This window comes from Pan troglodytes, chromosome 9 (genome assembly GCF_028858775.2).
Source record: "Pan troglodytes isolate AG18354 chromosome 9, NHGRI_mPanTro3-v2.0_pri, whole genome shotgun sequence".
Lineage (NCBI taxonomy): Eukaryota > Metazoa > Chordata > Mammalia > Primates > Hominidae > Pan > Pan troglodytes.
In genome coordinates, this window is record NC_072407.2 from 34,507,809 (window position 1) to 34,527,354 (window position 19,546).

Sequence of the window (19,546 nt, forward strand, 5' to 3'; positions counted from 1 at the left end):
AATTAAGAGTTCAAAATCATTGTCGGGGTTGATTTTAAACAGATATGTACTTCCTGTACCCACTCACCAGTCCTTCTGGATACCAACTCATAAAGCTAGAAAAAAAATTATAGAAAATATCTCAACCTTTTAACTTACAGAGGACAAGCCAAACTGTTGAGTAAAGTGACCGATCTGAATTCAGTCTGCTTGTCTTTTTCCAGTCCTATCCACAACTCCTAGTGAAGGACTGGGGTACTTTTCTGTATTAAGTGAGTAAAGGTGAGTTCTTCTGCTCTACATACACACACACAGGTTAGTTTTGCTCTATATACACCCTCAAAAAAAAAAAAAAGTCCTAGAACCTGCTGATATTGACAATCATTTAGTCTAACATTCTCATTTTAAAGATAAAAAAAAAAAAAACTGGCTCTAGGGACTAAATGACTTGCCTAAGTTCACATAAATACTTAGTGGGAGAGCCCAAGGCCAGAAAAATTATAATTCATACCCTAAGCAAACTATCCGATATTCTCTTCAGTCCACTGCAAACTTTACCTATTTTATCCTCATCATAACCCTCTAAAATAGGTATCATCTTCACCATCTTAGAGATGTGAAAACTGAGGCTCAGACACTGTGAAGTAACTCCTTTAAAACCTGACAACTGTCAACTGATACAATCAAGATTGACACGCTTCTTGTCTAGCCTCCAAGGATACATGTACCTGTTTCAAGTTTTCCAGAGCTTAGTTCTGAGAATTCTAGTGCCAGCTCTCAACCAGTAACTTTCAAACCACCTGTGCATCAGTCTTGCCCAGGGAACTTTAAAAAATACAAACTGCTGGGCTTCATCTCAGGAAGGACAATCAGAGTCTCTGGAGGAAGGGCTTCAAAATCTATATTTCTACAGAGACGGTAATTCTGATGTGTAGGGAGGTTTGAGAAACCGTAATCTAAGCAAGATATTTTATGACTGCTTCCAGTACAAAATGAGAGGGAAATGAGTTACCTAAGGCTGATGGAATGTTCAGAGCAGCTGAATCTATGTGAAGGGTAGCATGGTGACCTCCTCTCAAATCCTTCTGTGTCACACAGACATACACCCAGGCCCAGTAACATAAACATATACAGCCAGCCCTCCATAATCAGAGGTTCCGCATCCAGGGATTTAACCAACCAAGGATAGAAAATATTAGAAAAAGGGCCAGGAGCGGTGGCTCATACCTGTAATCCCAGCACTTTGGGAGGCCAAGGCGGGCCAATCACCTGAGGTCAGGAGTTCAAGACCAGCCTGGCCAACATGGTGAAACCCCGTCTCTACTAAAAATATAAAAATTAGCCGGGTACAGTGGCATGTGCCTGTAATCCCAGGTACTTTGGAGGCTGAGGCAGGAGAATTGCTCGAACCCGGGAGGCGGAGGTTGCAGTGAGCTGAGATCACACCACTGCATTCCAGCCTGGGCGACAGAGATACTCCACCTCAAAAAAAAAAAAAAAAAAAAAAAAAAAGAAAGAAAGAAAAGAGAAGAAAAGAAAAGAAAATATTGGAAAAAGGATTGCCTCTATGCTGGATATTTTTTGTCATTAATCCTTAAACCATAAAACATAACAATGATTTATATCATATTTACATTGTATTATGTATTATAAGTAATCTAGAGATGATTTAAAGTATTCACGAGGATGTGCATAGGTTATATGCAAATACTACACCATTTTATATAAAAGACTTGAGCATGATGGAATTTTATCAGTGGGAGGTCCTGGACCAATACCCCATGGACACTGAGGGAGGCATGACTGTATATATCTAGGAAAGCTTTAACTCCTATTGATCTTGCCTAAAGGGATCTCTATCACAATGAAAACAACAAGTGTTGCATTTTGCAGCAGTACAGTATGTATTTTGTTGGAAATACAGCAATAAGGTTTCCTTTCATCCTAATCATTTTCATTTAAAGCATCTAAATCTGAGCTGTGTTTTCTTGGTACTGAGCTAAAAAGCAATGTGGAAAACTGTTTGAATCATCACTTACCAAGGTGCACCGTATATCCTGAATCCCTTCACTGTTACCTCCGAATCTTGTAAGTAAATACTGTTTGTCAGGAGGGACTGAACATTGTCAAAGTCCTCTGGTTTCAATTTGGACACAGAGGGGAAACGGTAGTAGTCCTGTTTAACAAGGTCTGCCATGAATTCCTTATCAAATGTCAGTTCATGATTCCCAGCAATCACTATTTTATATTCATATGGCAGGTTTCCTGAAATAAGAAAAAAGAGCACCAATTAGCACATTCATTTCCCATCACAAAGTACAACAGCCAAGACTGTGTGATTAGCAGACAGCTCACCCAAATGAAATAGCTCGCAAATTCCTTTACATTTCCATGTGAACTGGAATTTATGACTACTACTTTATGCTAACAAAAATGACAATAACGGGAGATAGGAAGCTGCTAAGTAGCTAAAACGTTGCTAAAAAGACATTAAGTTTTCTAGTTCCATTTCCCTCTTCTGTATGCTATGGATTCATTGTGATGAATCCACAGGGTAATGAATCCACACTTTATATTTATCCAGTAAAAAGCTCTTTAATCACGATCCTTAAGAGAAGGTCTGTACCTAGTTTGGTCCTCAAAACATAATCTAACCAACTATTCTTAACAACTTAGATAACTACTAGATTTTCAGTATATGCTTCATACTAAAGACATGGCATAGTCAAACATTCCATAATTGACATACATTAAAGGAACCAGATAGTATAATTTCATATTTCAACTCTAATTTTAAGTTTCCTTTTTGGGTTGTGAATAAAAAGAACATTAGTAAGGGCCCCCTGATTAGAAGGCTAACTTTCCTCCTATTGGGATGGGAGAAGAAACTGTAAAGCTTAACCCTCTTTTAATATTTATGGTATGGAAATGTGAGTTCTCAGTGTGTGCTTTTTATGCAAAAGTTTCCCGATCAAAATGAGATAATTCTGGGAAGAAGAATGAAAGCTATAAAGGAAAACCCAAACACCAGACTTCTGCATAGATTTATAATGTTTGAATAAAGTACGGGTCATACATATTAATAACTCACCGTGATGCTATAAGAACGAAAATCCAAAGGGAGATAGTGCCGGGCAGCTGTCCCCACCTGAAATTAATGTTCTTTTCCTTACTCTGTCACTACCCATCCCTCAAGCCTCACTGTCCATCTGCTGCTTTTTATTTTATTTTATTTTGGAGGAAAAAAAGAGTGGGACAATGGCACCTATAATTCCAGCTTTCTGAGACCTATGGGTCTGATGTGAAATTAATGTTTCCTGCTATTCCAGGAAGAATTAAAGTTACCACTAGCAGGAAATTGGATACACTTGTTGTAAGAACTGGTCCTTACCAGCAAGCCAGAGTCTCAATGATTTCATTAAGGAAACTTAGTGGGGAGGAGAATTTTGTGGGTGGGGGGGTGGGGGGAGGTGAGGGGAGCAAGTTCCGTCGTCAGTCCACTTGGATTTCAGCAATTCAAACTGTAAAGATTACATTGTGAAGTCCACACAGTCTCAGCAGCACATCACAAACGTATTTGCTAATATTGAAGCAGTTTTTAAGACTGCCAAACTATGTTTTGTATATTACTGCCTTTTCTTTAGCTATTAATTGTTAGATTTCTGACAATAATAAAATTGCATATATAGCACGGGCAATAATGGGGAGGCTTAAGAGAGAGATGAAAGCAGTCTGATAGAAAATAACACTGCAGAGAGAGGAAACCAGAAACGCTGAGGCCAAGCAGCAATGGATATCTTTGACTACTAGCCCACAGTGCTGTATGTCACGTCTTTGGCCTCAGTTATTTGTAAGGCTATGCTGAAGAGTTCAAAAAAGAATAGGAAGCCTCCCTCAAATGCATGTTTATGCGAATTTGGTAATTAAGAGTATGATGTACATAGCAAGTTGTTTGGATAGAATGGTGGTATCTTGCACAATTCCAGAACTTCAAGTGCAGATGAAAGATATATCAATAGGGCCACAAATTCCCAGTACTGCACATGCTGGAAATTTGTCAGAGGCCCTACAACTCTAATATCATGGCTCTGTGACCCTATGAGTCTAATAGTGCTCCCCGCCCCAATTCACCTGTGCTCCCAAAGCCGGAACAGGCTAAAACGTTTTCCCAGACAGCAATGTCTTCCAAGGCCGGTCCTTACTGTGTGATTCTTAGAGCAGAAGATTTTACCTGTACAAGTCACACTGTAGTTGCCCAGTTCCCCTTTAATCATTCACGATGATGGGACTCACTGTAAACCCTTTCATTATGTGCCGCCGCTCTTGCAGGAAGCCTGGGTTTCTCAATTTATCCTCGTTTTAGGGCTCGGGTTCAGGGACAGCGTGGGTGAGACTAGACACTATGGCAAAGGAAGTATATTTTCCCCCTTCAGACTGGGTTTTTTCTTTCTTTCTTTTTTTTTTTTTTTTAAGTAAAACTGCTGCAAAGTAAATCTTTCTCAGAAAGACAAGCATCTTTGGTGTCTTTTAAATCAAATTTTGGAGACTCAGCATAAAAAGGTAGCCACCAAAATGAAGAGCCACAGAAAAGGTGATGATATTTACACATCACCAACAAACTCATCTTTTTCTGAGAATCCAGTAGCAGCTTCCAACTTCTATCCTCTGTTACCGATGTTATGAGATTGTCTGACATGTTTTCTTTTTTGCTGAACTGACCTTTCATCTATAATCTGCCAACCTTTATGTTTTATATGAAAAGTGTAAACAGGGCAGCTGACAAATCTCCTGTTACTTGATGGCATTTTCGTTTTTTGTTTTTTTTTTTTTTTCCAGACTAGATTAATTGGGAAGGCCCTGCAGTCAAACTTCAAACTTCTTGGTATTCAAATAGCAACACTTTAAAATTGTCAGGCAAAGAGGTGCCTGCCTTTTTCCATTTTATTCAGATCATGCCAGCTAAGCTGACCTGCTTGTATAAAAAAAACCAAGGCCATATATATACTCTAACATGGAAAAAAAATCCTTGCTCTGAATGACCCAAAGAACTCTACCAGCCGGGCACGGTGGCTTACACCCGTAATCCCAGCACTTTGGGAGGTCGAGACAGGCAGATCACCTGAGGTCAGGAGTTTGAGACCAGCCTGGCCAATGTGATAAAACCCTATCTCTACTAAAAATACAAAAATTAGCTGGGTGTGGTAGCAGGAGAATTGCTTGAACCCCGGAGGTGCAGGTTGCTGTGAGCCGAGATTGAACCACTGCACTCCAGCCTGGGTGACAAGAGCAAAACTTGTCTCAAAAAAAAAAAAAAAAAAAAAAAAGAACGCTACCAACCAACCAGTTTCATCGTTCCCAAGGCATGGTCTATGTTCTACTAATGGTACACAAGATTATTTTAGGTGAAATGGAAAGGAACCTTTGATAAAATGTCAAATAGTTTTGTATTTTAAAACTACTTTTAAGAATGCATTGTTTGGACAAATACAATATAAAAGTATAAGTAATGATATATAGCTTCCTTTTTTCTATCTTTATATGTAAAATAAGAGGTAATTTCAAGAAAATTACTGAGCAAATAGTAGAGGTAACTTACAGGGACAATAAAGTGACAATGGTAGGAAGTGAATTAATGAGATGTGGAAAACTTGCTCATCAGTTCAGGTTAGAGCTACAGAATGTAAGTGAGACCATAAAAGAGGCAGTTATTTGAGTTTTATCAATGTATTCCCTTATTCTGTATCTTCTGCACTTAGTGGTGTCACATAAGTAGATACTCATGAACTGAAAGTCAACTGGGTCCTCGCTGCTACTTGACGTTCTAAGTGCCCCACACTCCAGCTACTACCTCCCCAAAGCAGCCATCACAAAATTTGTCCAGGTTCCTCTCTAGCTCCCAGGCTCCAACTGAGCCCCTCTCCAGACATGCAAAATACCCTCTAACCACATGTGTACAGAAGGAGGGAGGTTCTCTTCACTTCTGCCTTTTCACTTTCCCATCACACCATCTGTTTGCATCTTCTTATCTTTCTAACAGAGGTTGAGCATCCTTTATCTGAAATGCTTGTGACCAGAATCATTTAGGATTTTGGATTTTTTCAGATTTTGGAATATTTGTGTTACACTGATTGAACATTCCAAATCCCAAAATCCAAAATCTGAAATGCTCCAATGAACATTTTCACTGAGTGTCATGTCAGTGCTCAAAATGTTTCAGATTTTGGAACACTTTGGATTTTGGATTCTCATAGTAGGGATGTTCAATTTGCAAATTGGCCTCTTAATCTGATTCCTCCCACTCCCATAAGCACCTTCCTTTTCCAGGCATCTCCTCTCTTTGATATTTTGGGCCTCTCTATACATTGAATCCTCCTCCTTGGTGAGTTTATATTTACCCACTCCAAGAAAACAAAAACAAACAACCCTTGACACATACACACACACACATACGTGCCTCAAACATGATCGTAAACATTCCTTGACTTTTTTGCTTCTTTGAGATGCTTCCTCATTTCACTTCTAAACTTCTTAAAAGAGGATTCCATAAGCTTGCTGCTGGTGGGACCAATTCAGCCCTCAGATGTGTCATGCTTAGCCCTCAACTGAGGTTATTATTTGTTTGTTTGTTTTTTGTTTTGTTTTGTTTTTGTAATGAACTAACATCTAGAACTCAGGAAATATCACCCAAAAGTTTCTGCACTTCCAGCTTCTTGTGGAAAATCAAAAGATCAGGCAAAACTGACCTCCAGTCTGCCAAGAGATCTCCCCTCTCTGATTTCTTCTCATGCAGCCCACTTACCACATTTGTTCTGCCTGATGGGCCACTATATTAATAGATTTAACAATGTACAGCCAAATGGTTACTCAAAAGTTACTCAATGCAATCTGGCTTCTGCTTCTACTCTCCTTCCAAAAGCGTCCCTGGAATGTGACTAATAACCTCCTAATGGCCAAAGCCATGGCTTTATTTGAATTCTGACCTCTGTCGATCACACTACAGTGGTGTGATCCATTCCCTTGATTACTGCTGTGGCACTCTCCAAGTTCTCCTCCTCCCTCTCTGATATTTCCTCTCCTCTCTCTTCTTCCTCAGCTTCCTTTGCATCCTATCTCATCTGCATGCTTATTCCATGACACTCTCCTTATTCATCTTTACTTCTATGGGCAGTATTTAATAGTTTCTTACTGTGCTTCTCACATTTCTATTCCTAATGATTCGATTTTAAAACTATTACAATTTAAACCGTGGACGCAGCATGGGGATAAGAATGGGGACTCTGTAGTCTCTGCCACATGTTAGCTGTATGACCTTGGAGATTCCTTATGTTCTCTAAAGTGCGCTAGCAAAATGGGGATAATAACACCTACCTCATGAGTTTTGGCAAAGATAAAATGAAATTTAGCCTCTAAAGCACATGCATGGTGCAGAGTAAACCATCAGTGCACGTTCACTATTATTACTCCATTTTTGAGTTTTGCTTTTGCATGTGACTTGTATCCCCATAGACTTGAAGACATGGATCATGGCTTGTTGTTCCTTATTGACCCAAAGTACCTAGTCCCATATCTTCAAAATGGCAGACACACAACTCAGATTTGTTGAGTAAGTGAAGGAATGAATGAACCTCCACAAGACTTCCTGGTAACTTCCATAGAATTCCAGGAACTCGGGTTGTCATCTTGGGCTATGGCAAGGTTTAAGCCAATGTCACATTTTCTTCCAACTTTAAGCCCGCATGAAGTGTCCTGTTCCTTCTCCCCAACATCCAGTCTAGCTGACTAATCTCCAACTCTTTTTAAACTACAGTTTTCTCAGATATAAATAGGGTAAAAATAAAATACTGCTTCTAAAGTATGGTGAGGATTAAACGAGATCCTGCATATAAACAACCTGCACAGTTTCTGACACTTTATATTCACTCAACAGACATTAGCTGTGTTGTTATGTTATTGTCATGACCATCTTTCCCAATCGCCATCAATAAATCATTGGTTTATCCACAAATTGGACCACTCCCTGATGCCAGGCACAATGTCACTACTCTCAAAGCAAAGCATCTGAAGATGAAAAAGAACATTTTGATTTTTCTCATGGCAGAAACTGGCATGTTCCAACATGTCTTTCAAACTAACAAAAGTATTATTAGGGCCAATAAGCATTTGGATCTAAAAGTGAAGGTCAGTGGGGCTATGAGGCCTCCAACCTGCACACAATGCAAACACAGCACCTCTGTTGAGATAATCCTAACCTCGCACAATGTATTCCCTTAACACACAACTTTTTGCCTCCTTCTCTCATCCAGATATCTCTGTCTTCCAGTATTTATCAAATACCAAAAAATGTGCCGAGTGGCCTCTCATTCATGAATGATTAGTATAACCTGTAATAGATAGCATCCAGACTGTTTCTCTCAAGAGTGACTATTCATGCAGAATATCCAGAATTTCTTCTTAGAATCAGGTGGGGTTATTCTTCTATGAGCATGCAGCAAGGAATAGATGAAAAGTTTAAGATCTCCAGCTATGCACATGTCTGATGAACTCTATAACAATGTTAAAACAAACACATAGCAACTTATGTCAAAGTCAGCATAACTCCCTTATAAAACTCTGGACATTTAACATGCCACTTATAACGGCTCTGATGAATCACAACACATGAACCCCTAAGGGTCCTCCAAGACAATCTAGTGGTTTGAAGCTGTGCTCCGTGAAGCCTCCCCAGGGATGGAGAAGGGCAGAGGGGAACGACCTTCTCTGAGGTTCACCAGAGCAGCTATGCTTTCCTTGATTTTACCATCTGGAGAAAGATTTCATCATTCTAAGGAAGTTAACCCTGGCTTAAAAAAATTAAGAGGAAACAACTGATTCATGCAATTCCATTTTATGGATGAAGAAACTGAGTGCCAGAGACGTGCTACCACTTACTAAGCGCAGTCACAGGCCACAAGTGGGGCCAGAATCTAGCTCTCTGGCTCCCAGACCAGTAGTTTTCAGATGACCCCACATATGTGACAACTTGATAAAGTTTGACTTAAGGCCTACTCATACATGAATCCTCCTCATGCCATTATCCATCTATAGTAACCTTTTATCTAATATTAAGCATTTATGGCCCTTTTAGTCTGTACCCATGAAACAGAACTCTCCATTCTAGATGCTTCTCTGGCTATATCACAGACTTCTCCTGTATGGGAAATGAGGCAGTGTCAGCCTCACGCTGTAACAATTAAAACACATCCTGGCTTAATTAAAACATTCCCCAAATGCTACTGCAGCTGTTGGTGCAATTTCTTATCTACAGGCTCCCAGGAGAATGTGGGAGCCTACCCAGTGAAGAGAAGGCCAACTTTATGTGAGGTCCCAGAATCTAAAAACTTGTTGGCTACAATTATGAGGATGAGATTTTGATAGGAAAATGGAGGTCTGAGGTAATAAATTCAAACACCTACATGGACTAGGGAGGTAAAGAAACAATGTGAATTGAGCTGAACTAGGTGGAAGATAATAGAGAACAATGAGGGGACTGGGGGCACATGTGCATCAGCATTTTAAAATAAACAATATAAGCACTGCTCTGGCCAAACGTGATCTCCTCTCTAGCTTGCCCCTCTCCCTCAATACAAGTTAATGTTCCTCAAAAATAAGTATCAAACAACTGCAATCAGGTTTTCTGCTATAAATCATTATAGAATGAATTCCTCTAGAAAATTCAAGTTTAGGTCAAACCAAAATCCAAGGTCAATTCCAGAACATTCACTTTTCCCAGGAATCTGCCTGTGATATGGTTTGGCTGTGTCCCCATCCAAATCTCATCTTGAATTGTAGCTCCCGTTATCCCCACGTGTTGTGGGAAGGATCAGGTGGGAGGTAATTGAATCATGGGGGTGGTTATCCTCATGCTGGTCTCATGATAGTAAGTTCTCACGAGATTTGATGGTTTTATAAGGGGCTTTACCTCCTTTTGCTCAGCACTTCTTCTTGCTGCCACCATGTGAAGAAAGACGTGTAGGCTTCCCCTTCCGCCATGATTATAAGTTTCCTAAGGCCTACCCAGCCTTGCTGAACTATAAGTCAATTAAACCTCTCTCCTTTATAAATTACCCAGTCTCAGGTATATCTTTAGTAACAGCATGAGAACAGACTAATACAGCCTGCCAACTTTCAGAAGACAACTCTTGCCTCATACTCTTCATTCCCCATGAACAGGGAATATGGAAAACAGGGTCGATCACAATCATCAGGTCGTGGTTAACACCAAATATCCTTTCTCCACACCCTTTTTTTAAAATCAGAGATCTTGTCAGCAAGGCTAATTGATTACTATCTCCTATTTACTCCTGCTAAAACCAAGAGAAAAACCCCAGCATTCAGCAGTAGTTCTTTGTGAAAGAGAGCCTCCAAAAGCAAACATGGCTTGTCATTTTCCTTTATAAAAGAAAACCTAGTTCCATAAAGCTGACATATTTTAAGACTGCCAATCCCTATGCCCTCTCCCCTCTATTCTCCCAAATTATAGATTTTTAAAATATATAAGGAAACCAAAAATGTCTGGGGCATAGCACTCACAGTCAGTAAAGCTCATTCTATAGCAGGAGGAAAAACAACAGAGATGACAGGACAGAAGAAGAACTTGCTATGACTCCCAGGTGCCCAGGAAAATCAAATTCACAAGGCAGAGCCTTCAGGCTCACTTTCCCTTGGTAATGTGCTAGAAAAAAAAAGCTAACTTGTTGGGATTTAAAAGAATCAAACAAATATATAGTCAGACCTGTTATCACAGGACTGTTTCTAAATAAGAGATATACAACAATTTGATCACATTTCTGAAACCTGCCTGCAATGGGGCAGTGCCAGATGCCTGTTTTAAAACCCTGTTCCCTAATGCCAGTGATATAAAGTTACTTTGTTTCACCCAAGGCACACAGAAGGAGGAAATTTTTCCTATTTAAAATTATTATTATATGTTTAATATTGTAACTCCAGCAGGAACAGGGAAAATGTTAAAACTTTTGAAGCCTCTCTATTTCACTGAGGAATGAATAAGAATAACCTGGGCTTGAAAACTGGCCAAGCAGAAAATTCTGCAGGAAGATGAAAGGAAAAAAGTAATACCAACTGCTAGGAGCATGGAAGAACTATGAGGCTCAGGATGGGCTAAGGAGACATTTCATCTAAATTCCTTCCTTGGCAATTACTGGGGGCTGATAGCAGAGAAGGCCTGAGTCCAGCTTGGAGGTGGGGAGGGGGTTCTATAAGCTATGAGGAGGCAGAGCCAACTTTTTGCTGCTGTACCCCTGGCACCTAGAAGAATGCTTAGCACTTAGTTGGTACCCACTGCATACTCCAGAAATCCCCCTTGGCTCCACAGTTTGCACTCACTTGACTCAGCTACAAAACCACCAGAAACATTCAGTCAGGGCAAGTTCTGTCTCTGACCTCAGTCTGTCCCCCGTCAGGCTCCATTAATTTTCACAAGTCCTGACAGCTCTAACGTTAATACTCACACTTGCTGATGGAGCCACACAGCAGGTTCAGACTGCTACCTTCTCCTCTGAAACTCATGCATTAGGGTTTCTTCCATGCTTGCAATGGGAAACCAGGTCTAAGAAATATTAAACACAGAAAACTATATTACAATAATGTCAGGGCTGAGCCAGAAACCCAGGAGAAGGCAGGGGATGCGGAGTGAAAGCCCGGTGGTCCACTGCAGGAATGAGCACCAGTGTAAGACACCACAGCGGAAATGCTCCCTCCTCCGCTTCAGCCTCCTCCATAAAGAGAATCCCAAGGCACCAGGAGATGTGATAAACCTTAGTCCACACAAAGAAGACAAAAGTCCACTCCCCATCCCTTACAGTAGTCACTACTGCATTGCACTGATGGCAGGTAACAACTGACAAGTGCAAATGATGGGGAAGCAGGCCATTAATATCCACAATTTTTAGACCATGAAAACTGCCCAGAGATTTTATTGCTGCTCAGCAACTCCTTATTTGTAAGCATTCTTGCCTCAACCATGGCCTTATTCCAACACAACTTTTTGTGACCTAAACACACACACGTACACACTCGCACATACTCATTCACGCTTATATATATTTTTAAGACAACCACAAGGTAGTAGAAATGAATGACACTATCCTCCTTGCTTCCCAACCGAGTATCTCTAAGTTGCCACCCAAATCAACATGGCATGTTCTAAATGGGAATCCCTAGTGGTAACCGTCCACCTAAATGCAACTCCAATTATATTCCAGTATTGCCATCTGGCTGGACAAAAGAATCATAAGGTAGACTCTTTCACTGTTTATTTTATCCAAACTTTCCTTTACAAATGAGGGTCTTGGCTTATAAAGAAAGATTTATACAACAAATTCGATCTGAACAATCAGACTAGCTTCTAAAGACCCTTCAATCTACTTCCTCAAGCATTGGAAAACCGCATCCAAATCAAGGTTCCACCAGATAATCACAAGAAAAATTGGTAAAGACATTGTCAGGTTTCATCTGGATCAGTTGTGTGCATGTTTATACAACCTGAACTTACAGGAATATGTGGCATAAAGGAAAGAGTGTGGACTTTGGAGTCAGACAGATTTCGGATCAAGTTCCTGCTTCTGTCATTTATTACCTATTAAACTCAGACTCCAAACACACAATTTAAGCTTCACAATACTCATCAGGAAAAAAGAAAAAGAATAATTGTACAATCTACCTTATGAAGTGGGTATGGGGAATAAGTGAGAGCAGGAAAGGACCAAATACAATACCTGCCACATAAAGGATGATAATTATTATTGTTATTATTATTATTATTAATTTTTGAAATGGAGTCTCACTCTGTCACCCGGGTGAGAGTGCAGTGGCGCGATTTCAGTTCACTGCAACCTCCGCCTCCAGGGTTCAAGGGATTCTCATATCTCAGCCTCCCAAGTAGCTGGGACTACATGTGCCCACCACCACCCCCGGCTAATTTTTTATATTTTTAGTAGAGACAGGGTTTCGCAATGTTGGCCAGGCTGGTTTCAAACTCCTGACCTCAGCTGATCCCCTCAGCCCGCCTCAGCCTCCCAAAGTGCTGGGATTACAGGCGTGAGCCATCGTGCCTGGCCTATTACTGTTATTTTTATCCTGTCTTCTGTTTTGCAGTGTAACTTAGATCAGAATAAGGAGCCCATCTCCTACGTTCTACCTCTTTAAAAGAGTATTTAATAAATATCTTTAATAAACTAGTAGCGTTGGCTGACAAAGTCTCTGATGAGATGAAGAATGATATGTTTATTTTTCCCCCACAAAGCCTTTAAAAAGCAACTGAGAAAAAGGTGTTCCTTCCAGCAATAATTATAAAATAAGTGGCAATTATTCTACTGAATAATTAGAGGAACAAATGCAAATCCTGTGTGTTTGCATTTTAAACCATTAAGTATGGTGATGATCAAATTAAATAAAAATAACATAAGGCATAAAGGCCATATCTTTTAAAAGAAATAACCATTTTAGAGGCTTTTTAAATTCCTCCCCTCCTTAAGCCTGCAAATAAGAATTTTAAAAATCTTTTTGTAATAACTACTATCATTTTTGCATGCTGAAATAACATTTGGGCAGATGATGCAGGATTTCCGAATGCAGGAATTCTGCGGGGCAGGGCTGCAGAAGCCAGAATGGAGGGTTGACAGTGGAAATAAAATCTCTGCGTTAACAGCGCCACTGGGGCTAAATGAAAATGGTCTTCCAGAACTTGATTAAAACTAAATTGAAAAAGAACATATTTGGCTAATATTACATTAGACTAAAATATAGAAATGAACCCTAATACTCTCAAAATCTAATAAGAAAAAGCCATCTCAATTTCCAAACTTTCAAAGCATCTTCTTTAAATGCATCACAGATCAATTTACATGGTACTTTTGTCAATAAGCAAAACCAAATCATGGGTTCCAATTGGCTTATATTGGAAAGTGTAAGAGCAAATGCTAGAAAATGCAATTACTGCAAACAAACTCCATTTTCTTCCCTCTGAAGGGAATTTCGGGGAATATTTTATTGCCATCAAATAATATTTCTGAAGGCATCAATACACAGTTCTATTCTCCTTTCTGAATCCCCACTCACTGTATAATCTAATCCACTCTACAGAATATCCTGAAATTTAGAGAAGTGCCTACGAAAGGGGATATTACCTTGCACACACATCCTATGTCAATTTTAATAATATCCACGCTGGACAGGAAGCTGCATAGAGCAAAATTTAGGAGCCAGTAAAATTGATTCTCCCCATTTTATAACTCAAAATTTGAGTGAAGCATTTCAAGTACAATGTTTACAAAGAAACCCCTCAGAGAAGGTTATTTTGATCAATAGTGGCAGTGACAATATAGAGGGAATGGAGACCATATTCATTTCCTTTTCCATTCTGCTTTCTCCACCCCTCAATGGGCAACATTTACTACTATAAGAGCTACCCTGAATCAGAGCCACTAAGACTTCCTGGGGGGTGTGAAATCATGAAGTCTCCTTTGGATAATGTTTTGGTTCCACTGGAACACATTTCCAATAGTCTCCAATATTTCTTTGGCAATGCTTTTATGGCTTTATCCCACAAGCCTCCCGCTGGTATGAAGCAGTAAAAAGTATGTAGTATAATTCCTCAGGAAGAAAGGATTTCTGGAAATTCCATCATGGCCCTTGGTACCCAAGGTTCCAAGAAGCAGAGTTGGAGGTCTATTTTACTTTCTACATTTTCATTCCTTACTCATGGGTTTTCCAATTTCTAGAGATCTAGGCCCCAGCATCTTAAAATTTATCAAGAGATAAATTTACACTGTCTTCCTAAATCTGTGTTTTCTCCTAATTAGTATAATTAAGGCACAAAGTATTCCATAAAGTTCTTCCTTAAATAATTTGAATTAAGTATTTTAAGGAATTCAGGTAATCGGAACACAGTTGGAGAGCATACTCTGTCTGCTGAACATTGTTCCAAAGCAAGACACAAAAATAAATACATAAAAAGGTGTTTGGCATGACAGTAAAATGAAAAAATTAAAAAAAAGTGTTTGTTCTATGAGGGTCTTTGTTCCTAGACATGTGAAGTCAGGTAAATGCATACTACATTTGCCTTAAATTGTTCATTAAAAAACATGTAAATTTCTCTCCCTGCTCATACATATGCATACACTCTGTCAAAGAGCAGATTTCCCCTACTTTTTGGTTTGCTTCTTTTATGGGCTGAATTGTGTTCCCCCAAAATGCATAGACCAAACCTGCTAGTAGCCTCCACAACTGTGAGAAAATAAATGTCTGTTGTTTAAACCACATAGTCTGTGGTTCCATGGTTGACAGCCCTAGCAAAGTAATACCCTTCCTAGAAGGCTGCCTTGGCTTAATCCTTCCTACACTAAAGCTGGGTGATCTCATCAAAATACAAATCTGATCATATACACTCCCTCCACACACTTAAACACTCACCCAACTTAACATCTTCCCAGATTCTCTATTATTGCCCACAGACAAAGGGCCAAACGTTCCGTGGTATGGTGTGTAGAACTCTCTGTGCCCTGCCAGCCACTTCCCCACTCGTATCTGGAGGTCTGAGCTTGCCAAGTGCTTGCAGTTCACAGAATGAGGATTTGTCTGACGAGTTCTCTTTCTGCCACATGACTATGGACCTCAGGAGGGTTCGAACTATATTCTATTCATCTTTGCATTCCCAGAAGGCCTCAATCATTACTTATCAAATAGATGAATGAATGAAGAAATAATTCTATATTGCCTGAGAATCATGTGGATATGATTAGCGAAGACCTCAATTTTGGATGCAAAATGGCCTTTAAGTGTTATAAGTCCTATTTTTATTTTATTCAAGGATGACACCAATTATATACATCACAAAGTATACCGTTAATTTGCTATTAATAAACTAAATCTGATTTTTAAAATCTGTTATACAGGGGCTTTTTTTACTGGGAAAGGCAAAAGAGGGCAAAGAAATTGGCCCACCTGTAGTAAGGGCTCAATTTTGTTGAATGAGTGAACAAATAAATGGATGAATAAATGAACTATATACATCACACAAATAATGTTACAATTTCAAAAGAGAAGGGAATTATTGCTGCATGGTTGACACTATGCACTTAAAGATTTTTCCGGCCTTTGTTCCCGGTAGCTCAGAGGAGTAATCAATAGATGGAGTTAATGGAATAGTCATTCATTATTTGAGGAAGGTGCCTGTATTTCTTCATTGTATCCCTTCATCTGAAAGTTTTCACCCCTAGGCCTCTCAGGAAAATCACTGCTGTTTTGACAGCTGGCTTTGCAGAGGCCACTCTTTATAAATGAGCCTACTGCCTAGGCCCAAACAGGACACGTGTGTGCATCTTCTCAGGCCCCCAAGTCACTGGGTCAGATGAAAGAATCCATGCTAATTTATGTGCAAGGCCAGTTCTATCCTTTTGCTTCCAACAGAAAATCAAGGGACAGCAGGGTGCTCCTGACCTTTTATCCTTTAATTCCAGGCTTACCGAAATTCCAACCTAGCAGAGTCCTCGGAGATTTGAATCATTCCTTCCATGGAATGGGAAACTAAGACCTAGCAAGGCTAAAATGACTCCTCCAAGGTCACCCAATGACTTAGTTGCAATTCAGAACTTCTGATTTTGCAGACCAATCCTCTCCTTCTCCACCATATCACATAATCATCGGGTCAGAGATTTAAATGATTCACTTTGTAGATCAGAATGTTTAGGTTCAGAGAAGCTAAGAAGTTTTTCTAAAGACTGTGCCTACAATCATGAATCCTGGGTCCTAATATTCATCTGCCACTACCAGCAAGTATCATGCAGTAACACCCAAGACATATAGTCACTCATTTCTTCTTATTTCATAGACACAGAGGACTAATCAAATTTCATTGTTAAGATACTCTTTTGTTTTTAACCTGTACTATCATGGTTTAAGGCCATTTTTTTTTTCATTTGACTCATGGAAAGCATCTATTTAGCCATCTTAAACATGAGCTTAAGCCAGGGAGTGATTTAAGATGATAGAAATTATCTTTCTGTGTCTAGCTACTGTTCTTCCAAGCTTTTCTTCTGTCTCTGACACTATCACTGAGTTACCTTTAATGAAACTCAATGGTAAAGTTCTTCCATGATACTAACATCACAACTGTTACTTTTATTTTCATCAATAACTAAGGGGCTACATTTGCTTATCCTCAGCCAATACAGCACCTCTTTTTCATATCAATACCACCAAGGTGGTTTCTCAAGGTTGAGAGCAAAAGATTTTCTAGATTGGTATCTTTTTATAATATGTAGGCTCATCTCTAGCTTTCGTTTTTCACTAAGATTATTTTCCTCAGAGTGGAAGCTAAGGCTCAGATCATTGACTCTTAAATGGTGAAAATGAAGAGTGACTTTCTCTGAAAACGGCTACTTTTATTTATTTTTTAAAATTGAATTACTTTGGAGTGTTCTGACCGGAAACTGGAGATTAGATACACTGGTTTAAAAAGAAGGTATTTTTGCAGGGCTTAACTTAATTCTCCAAAACTGAGAACTCCAACCTCTTCTATTCAAACCCATCCAAAGCTTGTAAAGTTGATCCCTTACTAAGAAAGTGTGGCCAGATTTCAGTTCTTCAGGTTAAACTGTTTTTACTTTTTAACTCTGTCATGTGGCATTTCACTTTCAACCCCACATTCTCAGATTCACCCACTTTGTGGTTTAACTCGCTCTTCCCTCACTTTTCTTTATGTTTTGGCTCATTTCAAGGGTCTTGCAAAGTCAGGTCTCAACCTAATTTTCTAATCCTGTAGCATTGGATAAAAGAAATCCCATTAGATTCCATTAAATCCCACTAAGCTTCTGACTCTCTCAAAAGTCAGGATGAGATTTGATAATGAAATAGGGCCCCAGAATGCCATGAAATGACCACAGTCTTTCTACAACCTCCAAGAAATATTCCCTGGGGTCCTAGGATGTGACTGGCAGTATGATGGGGCTGGCTGGGAATATAATAATGCAGCAAACAGAACAGGGTCTCTGGCCTTATGGAACTTATATTCAGGTGGGAGCAACAGATAATAAAGAAGTAAATAACCTACCAACATAACTCAGATTATAACTTCAAGGAAGAGAATTAGCAGGTCCTATGAAAGAGAGTAACAGAGAAAATTACCAAGATATGGCAATCCAAGAAGGTGTCTTTGAGGGGGATCAGTCAATATTTTCTGTCTATCTAGCCCTTTTTCAACGAACAGTAAAGATAGCTAAGAAATAAACTTCCTTGATTATGTACAGCACAATGTAAGAAGGCAGGAAATACATGCATGCATGCACACCACATGTGCACGTGCACACACACACACCCCAGAGATGTTTAGAACAGTATAGCAAGCACATAGTTCCTTGTAAATCTCAATTTTCATTAGAACACTCAGTGCAATCATCTATAGTTGATTAGCTGACAATTAATTAGACAATATTTTTTAAAAATCTACCCTTGTGATGAAAATATTTTCTAAAATATTTAATTTTCTACCTTCAGAAGGCAAGCTACTAATGGTCTAATGTTGAAGCAACTTTGCGGAGATTAAAATGCAATCCATTAGCAAGATTGGGCTAAATGTGTATATACTCTGAACGTCAGTTACTGTTGTTGTCCTTGTGGTTATTGTCTGGGTGTGGTTTGGAATAGTTCAACAAAGCTAGCATATTTCTTTATTTTCTTAGGCTCTATTTTTGTCTCCTTAAAAATTCTCATTATGAGAGGGAATTGGACTCTGGGGAGTTGAGATGCGCCACAACACAATGACTTCACTGAGGAGACACCAAATAGGCAGTAGTAACGGTGTCCTATGAGAACTCTATTGTCACTGGGCTTCCAGAAGTCCTGAGAGGGAAGATGTCCTCATGACTAGGGCCATGCACCTTGGTTCCAGGGTCCCCTTCCAGGGTCATTCTACTTGGCCACCATTGACTTTCCATATCTTGTTCATGTGACCTCAGACATTCAGTGGCCTTGATGGGATTTTTCCCTCAGCTCTGCCAAGATGGCCCAGATAATGACATTAGGAAGCCATGGCACCTAATGTGTCTTGGCCCAGAAACAGATCATTTCTCGTTGCATGCTGGGGCAAGTGGGGTCAAGGAAAAACTTTGTTCAAAGAAAAGTTTATGAAGAAGTTTGAATTTACAAAACAAACAAACAAAAAAACTGAAATTAGGTCTGCTCTTGTTGTGGGGGGAAGGAGGAAGGGATAAAGTTTTACCCCACAACACCACATTTCTAGCCCCTCAGGGGCCTTGGAAAAATCACTGCCCCAGAACCGGGATTGTACAAACCCTTTAACGATTATAAAGCCTGAGATAGTCACTTTAGGCCAGTAGTTCCCAAACCCGTTTGATCTTCCAAATTATGTACAAGTTAAAAAGTAAATCATGGCCGGGTGCAGTGGCTCACGCCTATAATCCCAGCACTTTGGAAGGTGGAGGCGGGCTGATCACCCAAGGTCAGGAGTTCAAGACCAGCCTGGTCAATATGGTGAAAACTTGTCTCTACTAAA

General features: G+C 39.6%; 1 protein-coding gene across 8 annotated transcripts in view; it reads right to left on the reverse strand.

Annotated features, from left to right (window-relative positions):
• The window catches only part of MPPED2 (metallophosphoesterase domain containing 2), a 202,159-nt gene that overhangs the window by 108,128 nt on the left and 74,485 nt on the right, over positions 1-19,546 (reverse strand). For all 8 annotated transcript variants that reach the window (XM_016920605.4, XM_063783956.1, XM_054662182.2 and 5 more), the window contains one exon: positions 2,019-2,244. In XM_016920605.4, coding sequence (XP_016776094.1) covers positions 2,019-2,244 — 226 coding nt within the window. The remainder of the gene's footprint in view (positions 1-2,018; positions 2,245-19,546) is intronic.